This window comes from Seriola aureovittata, chromosome 5 (genome assembly GCF_021018895.1).
Source record: "Seriola aureovittata isolate HTS-2021-v1 ecotype China chromosome 5, ASM2101889v1, whole genome shotgun sequence".
NCBI classification, from domain to species: domain Eukaryota; kingdom Metazoa; phylum Chordata; class Actinopteri; order Carangiformes; family Carangidae; genus Seriola; species Seriola aureovittata.
The window spans coordinates 26,570,036-26,585,655 of NC_079368.1; the positions used below are offsets into that span (position 1 = coordinate 26,570,036).

At 42.9% G+C, this 15,620-nt stretch overlaps 1 protein-coding gene across 4 annotated transcripts in view; it reads left to right on the forward strand.

Annotated features, from left to right (window-relative positions):
* sema6a (sema domain, transmembrane domain (TM), and cytoplasmic domain, (semaphorin) 6A) overlaps nt 1-15,620 on the forward strand; it is a 115,133-nt gene that overhangs the window by 70,204 nt on the left and 29,309 nt on the right. For all 4 annotated transcript variants that reach the window (XM_056375591.1, XM_056375590.1, XM_056375592.1 and 1 more), the window contains 6 exons: nt 5,883-5,973; nt 7,329-7,448; nt 7,969-8,057; nt 10,340-10,557; nt 12,347-12,478; nt 14,544-14,699. In XM_056375591.1, the coding sequence (XP_056231566.1) occupies nt 5,883-5,973; nt 7,329-7,448; nt 7,969-8,057; nt 10,340-10,557; nt 12,347-12,478; nt 14,544-14,699 (806 nt within the window). The remainder of the gene's footprint in view (nt 1-5,882; nt 5,974-7,328; nt 7,449-7,968; nt 8,058-10,339; nt 10,558-12,346; nt 12,479-14,543; nt 14,700-15,620) is intronic.

Consider the following 15,620-nt stretch of genomic DNA (forward strand, 5'->3'; position numbering starts at 1 on the left):
TGCTCAAAATGTCCCAATTTTTTCCTTCCCTAGTGACATAAGTGTGATGTTTTCTGATCCTTCATGCTGTGAAAAGTGGATTGCCATTACAATGAGAAAATCTTTGCTCATTCACAAGACAATATTTATGCTCTTGCAGCAGCTTGGTTGACCTAGTGTTAGGACAGTTAAACTCACTACTGAAAAAAATATGGTCATTTTAAATTGGTATTGAGTGTTTGAGTTGTATTTAAAAGTAACAAAAGTGCAGTAAATGTGGTTTTAACATCAATGTCATTCCATTTAAGTATCAGGAGGGGAAACTATTTTGAACTTCAGATATGAACAACATCGGACAGGCAGCGCACAAAGACAGAGGAACAATCAGACAGACAGGCAGGCAGGCAGTAAGAATGACAGGAGAGCAGACAGAGCGACTCAGTAGAGGTTCTGTCCTGAAGGATGTTATTCTTTGGTTTGTTAGGATGTGATGTGATGGTCACAGCACACGGAGATGTTATCTAGGGGGCCTGCGGGGAAAACTCTCCTGCTTTGGTTCACTAGATCTGTTTACCAGAAAGACAAGACATCTCCGCTCCGTTGGCTTTGTGGTTCAGCATGCTAAGCACACAGAGTGGACGTCTTTCAATTCACTGACTCTTCCTGCAGGGAAAGAGGAATTTATGTCTCCGCATTTATCAGGCGTGGTTAGCTTTTATAGCTACTCCGGTTATGGTTTCAAGGTTTGTGTTTTAGCTGTTACTTGCACTGATATTGCTGCTAGTCTGGTGGAGTTAAGGGCAACTGAGGGATAGCGTTGTAAAACACAGAGGTGCTTGTTAAAATGACAATATACACGCACGCACGCACGCACGCACACGGTTGCCTCTGCAAACATGAAAATCAATCATTGTGTACATGAATTACTTCACACGATGGATGTGGTGCTACCCTAATCTCAAAATAAATGAGGAATAATAAATGATAAAATACAATTATTTTATTCATCTGTTCATTAATATTTTTCTTTGTTTCCGGCCATTTAACATATATCATAATGACATTGTATGAGTCGTTTTAATATGCTTGCAACTGCTCTTTCCCTTTGATGATAATTTAATTGTAATTACTCTGGTTGAACAAAATAGCCATTTTAATCATGAAATAATTGAATCAATATGCCATTTCTAAATCTGATTAAATGTTAAGGCTGTCAAAGGAGTAAGATATTGGAAGTTGATGATATTGAATGTTGTAAAAAGTACCACTAATCACATGCACACAATCATGCAAATGCACATACAAATGCCACAGAAGTGTGAAGGCCCCCATACAAACACTGACAACTGTGCAAACACACAATCGTACAACACACACATTTTACTAAATAATCAGACACACACACACTGTACGGCTGGCAGGCTGGCAGGCTCTCTGGGCAGATACCAGGCCTTTGATGGCGTGCTGGGCTCATCCACTCTGCTTGGTCAAATGTGTGCGTGCGTGCGTGTGTGTGCGTGTGTGTATTTGTGTGTGTGTGATTTTGTGTGTGTCTGTTTGTGGTTAAATCCACCTTGGCCACAGTTTGCCTCTCCATCTCCCCAGTGTGACAGCGTTGAAAAGAGCTTCTGTTTCGGGGCCAGCCTCATCCCACATTAATCAACAACGCTGCGAGGGCGAGTGGGAAGGGACGGAGGGGAGCAGAGGTGGAGGGAGACGGAGGGGGGAGACATAGGGGGCAGGGAGGGCACCCGCCCAAACCAGCAACACCCCATGTTGTTTTCTGTTCTAACACCTTCCCTGCCTGGTTACCTATTTATTTTTACCTCTTTCCTTCCCGCAAACCCTACGAATGTTCATTAGCTTTAGCTTCTTCTCATTATCCTCACTTCACCTTGTGTCGGTAGTGTCAGCGCTTGGTTACACACACATGCGTGCATGCATACAGAAAAAACACAGACAGACACCTGTGACAGCCATGTCACAGTCCTCTCTCACTCGACACTACACAGCACCCAGCTTCCTCTCTTCTCTTCACCCACCCCCCTCCCTCTCTCCTCCTCTCCTGCCAGCCTTAATTCCTCTCCCCCTCCGTTGCTCCCACCACTCTGCCATCTTTCCCTCTGTTGCTTTCTCCCTCTGTCACTCCCTTGCTGTGCTGTAATAATAAACACCCCATCCAGCTGGGCTGATATATGACTGGAGTCAGTTTCATCGCCGGTTGCCGGGCGAAGTGGGGGGAATCAGTGGGGAGTCTTGGAGGCAGTGGGTCCCAGGTGATGTGTCCTCGACTTGATACTGGTGGACTGAGGTGTACTGGGAAATTTCATGTGTGTCAAGTCTTTGCATTTGAAATATGATGAATGCACACACAGGGATTTACTCTAATCAACAAGGTGAAAATCATCCACATCTTTGTATGCTGCTGCTTCTCCAGCAGCTGTTGGATTGACAAAATGTTAATTAAAAAGAAAGACAACAGCTTACATTTTAAGAGGTAATTAATGATTGCACATTGCAAGACCACAAATTCTTGACATATTTGTGCAATGTATGTTCACCAGTTTCTCTCCCAAAGATCAATCATTGAAGAAGCTGAAGGTTTAGATAAATGAGCTCCTTCCTCCTTCCTCCATTTCTTTCAACAGCTGCAGAGCCTCCAGTTTCCTGCTCTGGTGTAAAAGGTGGTCAGGGAAAAGAGTTCATCCTCCCAGGGCTCAGAAACAGGCTGCAGAGAAGTGGGCCACAACTATTAATCTCCCAGGGAGATATGTCCTTGTTTGGTTTACACAACTACTTTTGACCCAGGTGTGAACTTGTGCATTTGACCTTTGTAGAAGAGGAAAGTTGTGCAGGTGTGGAAATATGGACTGCATATCAAGGAATGTGTGGGGACTCAACTCAGCTGCAAAATGCTCAATAACAATATCGATTGGTGGAAGAAAGATCTATCCTTTTTTAAAAACTTTTCTTTTTCTCCTCTGGGGCCTTTCTCATCTGTTAGTGGCTACCCTTCCCGACAGATTAGTAACTTCATATCTAAGATTATTTTGGAACCAGTGTCGATTTGCAGCAGCAAAGACGCCCTTTACTGTGCTTATTCTAAAAAATAAACATGTCCGTAATATTTCAAGGAAGCTGTTTCAAGCAAACAGTTAAGAAGCGGGATGCTGGCTCAGTTTACCCTAAGTTTGTCCTTAGTAAGATTTCACAAATCCCTCAGCAGTGATGAATAAAGCCAATAACAGGGTCCTCAATAAAGACAACAGAGACACAGAAGTAGAACGTGTCCCTCACCCTGAGTAGTGAAGCTGATGCTGAACCAATTATAACACTCCTGATGGGCATGTTTTGGATCTACATTGTGTTTGTCTAATTAATTAGTATATAGCCTATGGAAAACACCAACGAGCTGTTGTAGTAATTAATTCATCTAGATACACTGCACTCCGAGCCAAGGTTACTGTACATTCATCTGCTAAGCTACAATAGATCCCCACTGAACAGTGTGTTGTTAAGGCAGCGCTGACGAAGTGTGACAGCACTACTGTTCCCTTCCCATTACTTTGAATTGTGTTTCTACAAAGCTGAAGCACATCTTTCTTTTTTTTTTTTTTTTTTGCAGCTAGTGGAGGTGGCAGCATAATAGGGTTTGCCTGGTAAACAAGGTAAACAAATCCATCTGGCTGTTTAAACATCAAATTTTGTTATGGTAATGTTTCAAAATGTTGTGCTTGATTGTGGCAGTTTTATGGATTGCTATTGCCCCTTTCAAAAATTCCGAGTATTGCTTCAGACAAGGCTAACAGCATGCAAGCGAGCACTCGGCCTGTTGTTTCTCCACACATGCCAACTTGACAGGAGACTGGAGCTGTACGTAATATCGGTGGCCGGGATGGGAGTGTCTTCCTCTGTTCAAACGGCAGGAATAGATCAGTGACAGTCAGCCAGGCCCAGTAGACAGAGGTCATTTCCTCAGTGAAATCAACTGAGGAGATGGTGAGGGTAGGGGTAGCTGCTGTGGCGTGAGAGATATGCGAGTGTGTGTTGTGTGTCAGAGACGCGAGTGTTTGTGTTAAGGTAGCTGACACAGAAGCTGCTGACGTTTCAAGCTTAACCGAGTTGCCCTGTCGCTCTGTACACACAGACGCTGTGATTCAGTGGACGCACCTGACCTTCAGTGACTCACGTCCCTTATGATTAACTCAGCCTAATCTATAATTACAGTCTCCCCTGTCTAATAACAATATATATCTTCAAACCAGCTCGCCTCCATATATTATCCTCCTATAATTTTTTGAAGAAACAGAAGGAATGAGAAATCGAGAAATGCGCTGCTGCTGGTGGTTCTGTGTTTGTTGTAAAAGGTCACTTGTAATTTTCTCTGCCAAATCAGCCTCAACAATTTCTCTGGCAGGCTTTTCCAGCATTGCGCCGGAGTGTGTGTGACCTTTTTAGTGGGCAGATGATAACCGTTTCCGCCGAGACAGGAATAGAAAACAAAATGACCTGTTTAGAGACCAGAAAGGGCGGCGTAAGCAGTTTGCAGCCTTGGCGAGCTGCGCTCTTCTTTGTGAAGAGAAAGGGAGAAAGTGTGGAAGCAAGGAAGTAGAATACGAGAGAGATAGAAACTGAGATACAGAAGAAAAATTACTATGTATTGTGAACTCTGGAGGCAAACAGTGCGTTTGGTAATCTTCCCTGACCTCAGCTTCTGGCCAGCGTATTATGACTTCTTCTTCTCTCTTGTGTTTGTGTGTAGCCCTGGTCGTTAGCCAGGGTAACAGAGCATCCTATGGCCTGCTGGGGAAGACAAGCCTACCCATGGTGGGATGATATTGACCTTTCACCCACATCTCATCCTCTGCCATGCCCAGCCAATCATACCCCAACCAACCAGGGTGCAAAACAAGAAAAAAACTAAGTTCCAATTCACAGAGATCATCACTAAGCCCTAAACTAGACCAGCAGTGCTTCTTAAACAATGGAGAGGGCCTTAAAATAACTCATGGAAATGGGACTACTGAGTGACAGAATGACAAAAAAAGTTTGGATAAAATACACTCCCAGTGCTAAGAAAAGACAACTTATGCATTGTCTAGGTGAAGAATTAAAAGTAGGAGTCTCGCCCAAGGAAAAGCTCCTAGCATTTAAGACAAAGTTAAGGCTGCAAAATCTAAAATAATGACTACTGTATGATCTACTATTTAAAAACTACTGAGCTTTAGTAAAAAGTCCCCACGTTCCCTGCTCAGGGCCATGTGCTCACCCATTTTTCCCTCTGCCCATTTCTTTCCTCTTCACAGCAAAGGCACAGACTTGAGAAATCAGGGCAAGGGAAAGCACCACAGTAAATGGGTTAAAGATCTGTCTCGAGGGTTATTAAAACTCTTCTTTAACACCAGAACCAGCCCAAGGATAAAAGATGGCAGGGGGAAAGCAAACCACGTCCACCCATACTGTGAAACATGTTTCTGTGGAAAATTGTCTGTTTTTTTTATTTTTTATCTTCTTCCATGACAGTTTCCCAGATACTCCCAGATGGGCTGCTTTGACAGCTCTCAGTACGACACCACAGTTCCATCCACTGGATATTAGCTTAGGTCAGAGCTAGATGGACACACTCCTGGGCTGGGTACCACAACTTTTTTGGGACTATTTTGACTCACACCATATTTTTCCATTTTAACACAGTACTTTTTTATTTTTTTCTAGTGGTGCCGTCAGATTTTCATTGTTTTGACATTTGAGCACATTTCTCCTTTTCCTCTTCTAGATCTTTTTCCTCCAACTGGGAACCAACAATTCCTGTCTAAGCCGTATTTCAAGTGCATTGTTTGTTTGACAACACGACTGCATTGTCTTGACCCTCTGTTGACCTTTCACCTCATCTGTGACCCTAGATGGACACCTTGGAGGCTCTGGGAGAGGAGATCAGTGGGATGGCACGCTGTCCATATGATGCCAAGCATGCCAATGTTGCCCTCTTTGCTGGTAAGATTAAACCTGTTTATGTTGAACTCACAATTATCTTTATTACACTTGTCTCAAATGTGAATTTCGAAATTCTCCGTACTGTGGCTTAACATTGGTGAAAGTCGCCATGAGGTGAAAATAGATTGTGAGTGTGATACTGCCACCACTCATTGACTGCCATGAGGCAAAAACATTAATCCTAATTTTCTCCTATGTGCACTTATTAAACACTGGAACATGTTTGAGCTGGATGGGAAAGTTGCGTCTATTTGAGCGTGGGGATTAGTTGCGGTTGTATTTAATATTGTTCTTAATACCCTGCGGTTTATTCTAATGGCAGTGCTCCGACAACATGTCAAAGAAGGAAAGCCAATCTGTGTTACAAGCACTAGAGCAAATCATCGAACTCGGGGCCACATTTGCTCTGTGTCAGGAACTCGCTGCTTATTAGAGCACTCTGGAAACACATCAGTTCTAAAGTGAGAACAGAAGAAACAGAATCATCCGTCTCTCGATTTTATAGAAGTTTTCTGTCGTCTCCTTTGTCTCTCGCTCACTTTTCTTTCAAAATGCATGAAATTAAAAACAAGTCACAAATGGATGGGACCGGAATGAGTCAGCTTTCCGTTGGCGGGGTGCGATTCTTCTCATGCAACGGACCCGCAGGCTGCTAAAGACATCCAGTCCCCATTCATATTTGCTGTGAACTGATTTATGGCACTATTGATGAGCTGTCCCTGCCTGTTTCAAGCCGAGAAAGAGAGCAAACACATAGCTTGACCAGTTAATGTGTAGCAGAGCCGCTTGGAAGGAGCTGGAAGCACTGAGTAATCAAGAGGGTTCCTCTGACTGCTATCCTTTCAATTATGTAGTTTGACTTTCCACTGTGGTTGAAGCCGAGGCGGGCTGAGGTCATGCCGGCGGTGGATTGTGTTCGTGAAGCATGTGTGTGTACGTACGTGCATATAAGTGTGTGACTGTGGGTTTCTGTGGTGCTCTGAGAGAGACAGTGTGTGTGCAGGGCTTCAGTGTTTGTTTGAGCTTTTGAAGAGTGTTTGCGAGAGTGAGCAATTACAAATGTGCAACATGTTCAAGTCTGTGTACAGCCCTGTTTGTTGTCCATCAGAGAGTCTCGTCGGTTTGTGTGATTCATTCATTTTCCAGGTCTGAGCCATCTAAAACATGTTAGTGTATCCAGCCACAAACTGCAGGAATCTCTGAGTGGCTTCATGTGTTTCGCTCTCTTGACTAAACTTCCCTCTCCTTCACCTTTTTTTTTTCTTCCTTTGTGGCTCTCTTTCTTCATTCTTCCCCCCTCTCCATCTCCGTCTTCCCTCCTTATTGCTCTCTCCGTCTCTGTGTTCCCTCTCCAGATGGCAAGCTGTACTCGGCCACTGTAACAGACTTTCTAGCGATCGATGCGGTCATCTATCGTAGCCTAGGAGACAGCCCGACTCTGCGCACTGTCAAACACGACTCCAAATGGCTGAAAGGTGAGTATGGGACACACAAACAAAGTCCCTGTAGTTGGAAAGCACCCAGCTGACTGACAAGTTTAGAAAATAAGGCCAGGGTTGAACATGCGTGTTGGTGCTTTCCTTAACTTGTGCTTTATGTATCTTTGCACCTCCGTGTATGAATCTAGATATGAGGAGAAGGAGCACTTATGCTAATGCTACACGCTCTGTTTGACACAGTCATTTTGCCAACCTGTCCTGGTAGAGTTGATGTAGCCAGGAAATTGCTCTGCCCCAGGGAGAAACAAACTCAAGTCCAGCCTGTCAAAACTCAATAGAGAGATCCTTCTTTCCTTGCATGCAAATTGTTTCGCTGATATGATGGATTATAGATTGAGGCACTCAAGGCTCACAGTCGGTGCTTTTCTGCATAATATGACTGACATTGTGCCTGTTTACTGTGAAATATGGTGTCAGAACTGCTTTGTCACGGCAAAACGTCACTTTTTCTTTTTTTTACTAATATTTTATTTCATTTTTTTTTTTCCTCCTGCAGAGCCGTACTTTGTCCAGGCAGTCGATTATGGGGACTTCATCTACTTCTTCTTTCGGGAAATTGCCATGGAGTACAACACAATGGGAAAGGTAAGCACAGGTCCTATTTTTCGGCTATTGTTTGAACTCTAATGAGAGGTGACTTCCTATTTACAGAGAGAATCAGGAAGTGCCTGAGGAAACTAACAGGATATGGGTGTATCACACAACTGGAAGGAGGCTTTCAGGAGCTGTAATGTGGCCAAAACATTTTTCAGTAGCAGATAAACACTGGGCAGGATGCAGGACTTAAAATAGATTTTTTTTTTTTTTTTTTAAATATGTGAATAGAGATCCCCTTTTGAAGGCTAAATATATCGCTTGAATTGCACTTCCATGTCCGTCCGGCAACACTCCCGTTTGACCTATCGTCTCAATGTTTCCCAAGAGGAATTCCACCCAAGTGTCTCAGAGAAACGAGACAAGGATGGAAGAGGAGAGGTTGAAGAAGAAACACGCTTTCTTCAGGTTTTTACACCAGAGGGACATTAACAGACGTTTTTCTATTAATCTCCTCAATTCAGTTTTGGACCCTGACCTGAGAAAGTTTAATTGGATACCAGGTAGAAGAAAATGTGTTATGGAAATGAATCGCTCAATATGTATTTTTCAGTATAAATGAAAGGAGACACTAAAGAGAGAGTGAGAAAGAGAAGGGACGAGACGGGAACAGAGCGGAGGTAACGAGAATCACAGAAATAATGGATTCGCTGCCAGAAGTGACAGGCATGTGTTATACAGGGCATGAATACAGATCAGACCTCTCAATCTGCTGGGTGTTTTGAAAGCAGTGTCAGTATAATTATGCATGTGGTGGTAGAGCTGATGGTGCAGAGAGTAATTTAACATTTAGTGAATGATATCTCTTCATTGTTATACAGTAGAATGGCCTTCCCTGACAATGTAAATAGTCAGCTCTGCTTTATGACAGGCTGACAAATCTGCTGTGGCAAGTTTGTGTTTGCTTTTTGTTTTAATGTTGGGTTGTTACATTGTTATCTGGAGAATGTGTAATGGTACATTTTTCATTACACAAGTGACTTAACAAGCCTCAAGTAAAATATTTGTTCACTGTAAGACATTTATGTTATATACCATATGTGTGTGTATTTGAACCATTTGTGTGTGTGTGTGTGTGTGTTCCCAAGTAACACACAGATAAACCAGTGCTCGGCTATCTGCAGGGAGTAGAAATGTGACACACTGAACCGTAATATGTAAAGCTGACATAATTCCACATTCAGTTTGACAGTCTCACCTGTTCAGTGTAATACCTTTTCTGTAATCTCAGCGCCCTGTAATCTCACAGTGAACAGCCACGTGTGTGTGAGAGAGAGAGAGAGAGAGAGTGTGTTTTTCTTAGTAGGAACTGGGTGTTTTCTGCATGTTGGTGTGTGTGTGTGTGTTTAGGCGTGTGTGTAGGAAGCAGGTTTAAATGCATGTTCGCTCCCATTCACACTGTTTACTCCAGGCTGCAATTTCAGGTCAGGGTTAGATTTATTGCTGTTAATTATAGTGTGACAACAACAAATTACAATTCGGGCTACATGATGTTACGGGACAGTTAGTAATTACAGTGCCGGCTCCTTTTTGAGGCTGTATGCTCTAAATTTTCTGTTGCCAAGGTGCTGACTCTTTAACAGCCTATCAAATACACCAATTTAGTCTTCTGTGTTTTGTAGTTTTGTATAAAGTGATGAAACACTGGATGAAGTCACTGTGGTGTCTCCCAAAGATTTTTGTCATTCAAAGACCAAAACATCTAATTCAAAAGTTATCCTTTGAGGTTCAAGGTTCGTCCTTGACTTTGGAAGCATCAGTTGAGGGAACAATCTCACGACCAGGTCCATTCAGTCGCTGTTAATGTCACATGTTCCATTGTCATGGCAAATATACAGGTTCAAGTTTCCTTTTTTTTTTTTTTTTAAGTATATTTTTTGGGGCTTTTTATGCCTTTATTTGATTGAGACAGGAAACAGGGAGGCAGAGAGGGGGAATGACATGCAGCGAAAGGTCGTCCGATGCGGGATTCGAACCGGGGCCAACTGCAGCGAGGACTGTAGCCTCTACACATGGGGCGCCTGCTTAGACCACTACGCTACACGACGCCCCTCAAGTTTCCTTTTTGACATGAAAGGAGAAGGCATCGGCATCAATTTAGATTTTTTTTTTTTAACTCCGCATCTGGAATTCCACAGAATGTTAAACTGGAGGAGCTCTCTTTTGATGGACTGCTAAATATTTAGTACAAGACCCCGAGACTGGAGATGTGATATGTAAAACCCTGAGCCATTCAAATGTAACCTTTCAGCTGTGCGTCTCTTGTGTGTCAGGTGGTGTTTCCTCGGGTGGCCAGGGTTTGTAAGAACGACCGAGGCGGCTCACCTCGTGTCTTGGAGAAGCAGTGGACCTCCTTCCTCAAGTCTCGGCTGAACTGCTCCATCCCCGGCGACTCCCACTTCTACTTCAACATTCTGCAGGCGGTGACAGATGTCATCCACATCAACGGGAGGGACGTGGTGATGGCAACTTTCTCCACACCTTACAACAGGTACAGAACAGAAAGCTAAACAAGGCATTGAAAAAGCAACAGGTGTATCAAACCTGAAGAGGTTTGAGGTGAGCAACAGATGGAACTGATATCTTGAGGTCATTTTCGTTGTCTCTTGTCACAAATGTGTTCATGTGATTCAACAACTGCTGCACTTCCTATTTATCAAACCAATTATCTTTCTCAGTTTGAAATACTTTAAAAAAAAAAATGCCCTCAATTCATCAACAGTGTGACAGCCTGACCTTTGTTAATGTTAGTGGCGCACGCCTCTGCTGTGCCTCTTGCACTTCCGGAGACTACTGGGTCAACATTTACATCTTCTGTCAAAACTGTTTTGTTGCCCTTTTGACATGCAGGTGTTTAATTTTATTTTTCCTTTTTACAAATCATATTCAGAGCTGCTTTCATATTCATAGGCAGGGGGAGTTTTTATCTAAATTGAAAATTACCACAAAGCCATAAAGCTTGGCTGATAGCTCGCACATATTGTAATTTTCCATTTTATGGCTGCTTTTTAGCAGATAAGACAATTGCTTGTGACAGTGCAATTGAGCATGGTTAATGGACATTAAAACCCAATGAAGCAGGGCCTCTGAAAATTTCTATAAGCGCCAGTTTTGATCCTGGCATTAATTTTCCATTTCATAGTCAGGGGGTGAAATTAGAGGGAGCACATCCAGACTGTAGGCAGCTCTCAGGGTTGTGTGTCGTTTAATTGTCTGTCTGGGATGCTGCCTGGCCCACTCGCTAACTGGCCGACCCGCTCGCCATCACCATCTATCTGCCTTGTTAGCAGCCTGGTATAAAAAGACATGCTATTGTCTAACTTTCTGTACATACCCAATGCAGAGGGTAATTACTGTAATTTAGCAGCTAAGCCAAGAATTAACAGCTCTCTGACCTTGCTCTTTATAATACCGCCCTTGTGTATGCTGTCTCCCCAGTGTCTAGTTGATGAGTTTAACCCATGATGCAACAGCCAGAAAATCCAGCCAGCTGAGAGAGACAAAGATGTTTCTCTTATAAAGAAAGTCTGATAAAGAATAAATACTTCTTAGTTTTTATTTCAGAGAACAGATGCAGGGAAAATAGAAAAGTGACTCAGCAGGCTGCTATGCATTGATTCCACACAGACGGACAGAAGCCTGTGGCTCCACTGCTATCACAAGAGGGGTGTTTTTCCCCTTAAAATGAATAGCAATAATAAGATAATCTGTTGTCCATATTTCTTGCTTAACAGTGGACTTGTGATGAACTTTGATGCCTCAAGGGTTTTGGGGAAAGCCAGTCTTAGAGGGGATGGTTAGGGAATGTGTGTCCTCATGAGGCTTGGCAGGCAGACACTGTAACTCATATACTATGACAGTGTATTCAGTAACATGATGGGTACAATAGCACTGAAACTGTAATCGAAACAGAAATAAGAATAGAATATTTCTATTAAATGGAGGTAATAGCACTTTTTTTTTAAACCACAAAATGTGTTTTTTTTTTTTTTGTTTTGTTTTTTTTTTGTACAGGTGAGGGAAGTGAGGATAAAGATCTTGACACCTCTTATTTTTCTACTTTAGCAAAACCTTGACAACGTTGCAAACCTGACTCTGTCACCCAGTGTAAATATGGAAAAGCTTAAATGAGACATCCTGAAGGGATTTAACCCTTCTGAAAGGGGGAGTGTAAAACCATTTTTCTGTCTCCTGGTGATAGTCCAGGCTTGGAAAGGTGTTTCTTTGATGTGTTCTGTCAAGGGGATTGTTTATGTGTTCTTTTTTTCCTTTTTTGGCAGTATCCCAGGCTCAGCAGTGTGCGCCTATGACATGGCGGAGGTGGCCAACACGTTCACAGGGCGTTTCAAAGAGCAGAAATCCCCAGACTCCACCTGGACGCCGTTTCCTGAAGAGAAGGTTCCCAAGCCAAGGTACAACAGCAGTTAATTAACCACAACACACAGACACACACACACACACGCACACGCACGCACACACACACGCACACACACATTCTCATTCAGTCACATTGCTTCTCTCTTCCTCTAACACACATGCGATATATGGCGCCCTAGTCAATGCACAAGACTTGTTGAATTATGATGTGTTAATAGCACCACAATTTTAACTCATGTTGCGTCATTTTTTTTTTGCCGGGGATTACACATCCTATGTCACATTGCGTCACACCCACACCCTGTGTGCACAGACACACTCCCCCAGATGCCACATTTTTTCACAGTTATACCCCGAACCCATTACCTCACCTCTCCCCCACACGCGGTTGCATTAAAGAAGGGTTCACTATCAACAAATGAAGCATGAGATCATTTTACAGATGGCTGGCTAATTCCACAAATGCACCAGCCCGATCAATCTCCCATCTATTGCTTGCTAATTAGCGCCAAGAGCTGCACTCTTATCCTCAGAAAAAAAAAAAACAGATTTACTACAAAGATCTGGGCCATGATAATTGTTGGTACCCTGTGCGGGTATGCGTGTGTGTGTTCCCGTATGGCTGAGGAGGCGGTACCTCACCTACAGAGATTCTGTGCTGTACTCTTTTTGCATTCATCTCTGTGCATTGTGTGAATATGTGTGAGTTTGCCCGCTCCCCTCAATTAGCATGTAATTACTTGCTTATGTTCAACAAGTTCAGACGTTGCAAAGATCAGATATAGCCGCCGTTGTTTCTGTCGTGATTGATGCGATTGATTTCATTTCCATCCTCTGCTGCGTTCAGACCTTTTATCTGCAGGCAAACAGACGGAGAGTTGTAACAATGCCACCCAGGTCCGGCCCTGCAGCAGACTGTTCCTCCATGTGTTACACTCTCATACTGAATCATTTACAGATTTTCGTATTTAAGAGATGTCTGTTTCCGCTCTGGTCTCCATATGTCCGCAGACATAAATGTAGCTACAGCAAAGAAAATGTTATAGCATTGTTTTTTTGTTTTTTTTACAGTGACAAACGGTTCTGCAAATGCTGCGACTTAATCATCAGTTTGAGGTTAATTTAACATTAGCAGCAGTTGACTTGACCTCATCTGTCAGTTTCTTTTATTACATTTTATTTCAGGTGAATTTGAATGGTTAAAAAAAAACTATTTAGTATGTTTTCATTATAGATTTTATACAGTGCACTATTGCATGTTTTATAAAAAGCAAAGCAAACTATATTTGCCCTTGAAATTCTGTCCTTTGGCTGTATGGACATGATAAAGATGGATCTAGGAATGCATAGAATGGCTGAAGGTTTTTTCTTCTATCACTGGATTTCCTTTATACTCATGCTGCTTATTGTGAAGTGGTGACGTACACATAAGACGAAGATTTTCATCGAAAAATGAAGATACCTTTCTTTTATGCACACACACGTACACACACGCACATGCACACACACACACACACACACACACACACACACACACACATATATATATAGTATATTTTAGAGCTTGGTCCTGACATTTTGACAGCGTCTGACATTCGGTGGCCAGCAAGCTAATATTTCTAGGGCCTGGTGTGGATTATGTGGTGTGGCAGGGTATCAAAGACCACGCAGTAAAGGGGTTTTACAAGCTCTAAGAGGTGAGATGCCTGCAAAGGGGATATGCTATCAAAAGCAGCTTCTCTTTTACAAGCAGCTCACCAACTCCCTGTAAAAGGATCAGATAGATAGAATGTCTCAGTGCTTTACCCCAGGTCCAGAGAAAAGAAGACATCCCATGTCCTCTGCTCTGACCAAAGCCTCTTGGAATGACAGTTTAGTAATTTAAAGCTACACTCTCATTGATTGTAGGGAAGTAAAACTTTCTGTCTTCTATTGGAGCTATGGCCATGAAGAATTGCTCATCATCCCCCACAACCCCTTTACAGTCAATGTAGCGGTTTTTCGTTTTGTGCCTCACCCTCCTCCTGCTCACCATTTTTTCCTCTCCCATCACCCCTCCTCCTCATCACCATCATCCTCTTTCCTGCTCTCCATTCGCAGGCCTGGCAACTGCGCCGGCACTCCATCCATGGAGAGGTACAAAGTATCCAATGAGTTCCCCGACGACACACTCAACTTCATCAAGATGCATCCTCTGATGGACGAGGCTGTGCCCTCCATTGCTAACAGGCCCTGGTTCCTCAAGACCATGGTCCGGTATGTATTACACACTCCAAAGGCCGTTGTCATCAGAGGTCTATGAGCCTCTTCAGCCCAGGACAATAATTACGTGAAGTGCTGCTCTGAGAGTCAGACGGCCTCATTAAAACACAGTAGTACTCCACCACAAACTAGCCGCTGACCCATTTCACCGTAGTAGAGGAAAAAGTGATATACACCATATAGTATACATCATTTTCCCTGACTGTGTAGTAATGTGATAAATACAGAGTAAACAATTTGAATTCTCTTTGATGTCTGTCTTCATGTTCTTCATGAGGTTTTGGCAATGTTTAGTCTTTGTTGCAAATTGCTTGTTGAAATCCTCTGAAGATATTTCAAAGAGAGGATACTGGAGTAAAAAGTTTTTTGTTTTTTTTTGTTCTGTGGTTGGTTTTTCTCCTGACTTTTTAGAGTTGAGCCCATTTCCCAAAAGCCAGTGCACTGTGGCTGATACTGTTTGATCATAAAGGTCTGTCTGACTTTTAGCTACACTTCACACAGACATTTCAGCCAGCCTCTGGGGGGAATACGACAGCATACCGCCGTCCCATCGGCAGGGCAAAACTAGCTGACAGAGCATTTGGTGAAAAGTTAAAAAAAAAAAAAAAAAAAGAAATCTACTTTTTCATATGGACCTGGTTCCCAATTGCAGCTGCTCAAGATTTAAGGTCAGGAGTGCTTGCCAGACCCTTGACAAGCCTCAGTGGTGGTAACATCACTTTAAAGATGAGATACATAGAGAATTCTTCCTCGGTTTTACAAATTATTTGCGTCGTATCACATCTTGCAGCTACTTTGCTGAGGTTTGACCTACATACTGTGCAGGCTTAGTCAGAATATGAACAGCTTTCATCAAGGTAATCCCTATAACTCTATCTGTTCATTAGTGCACCCTATCATGCGGCCATATTATGA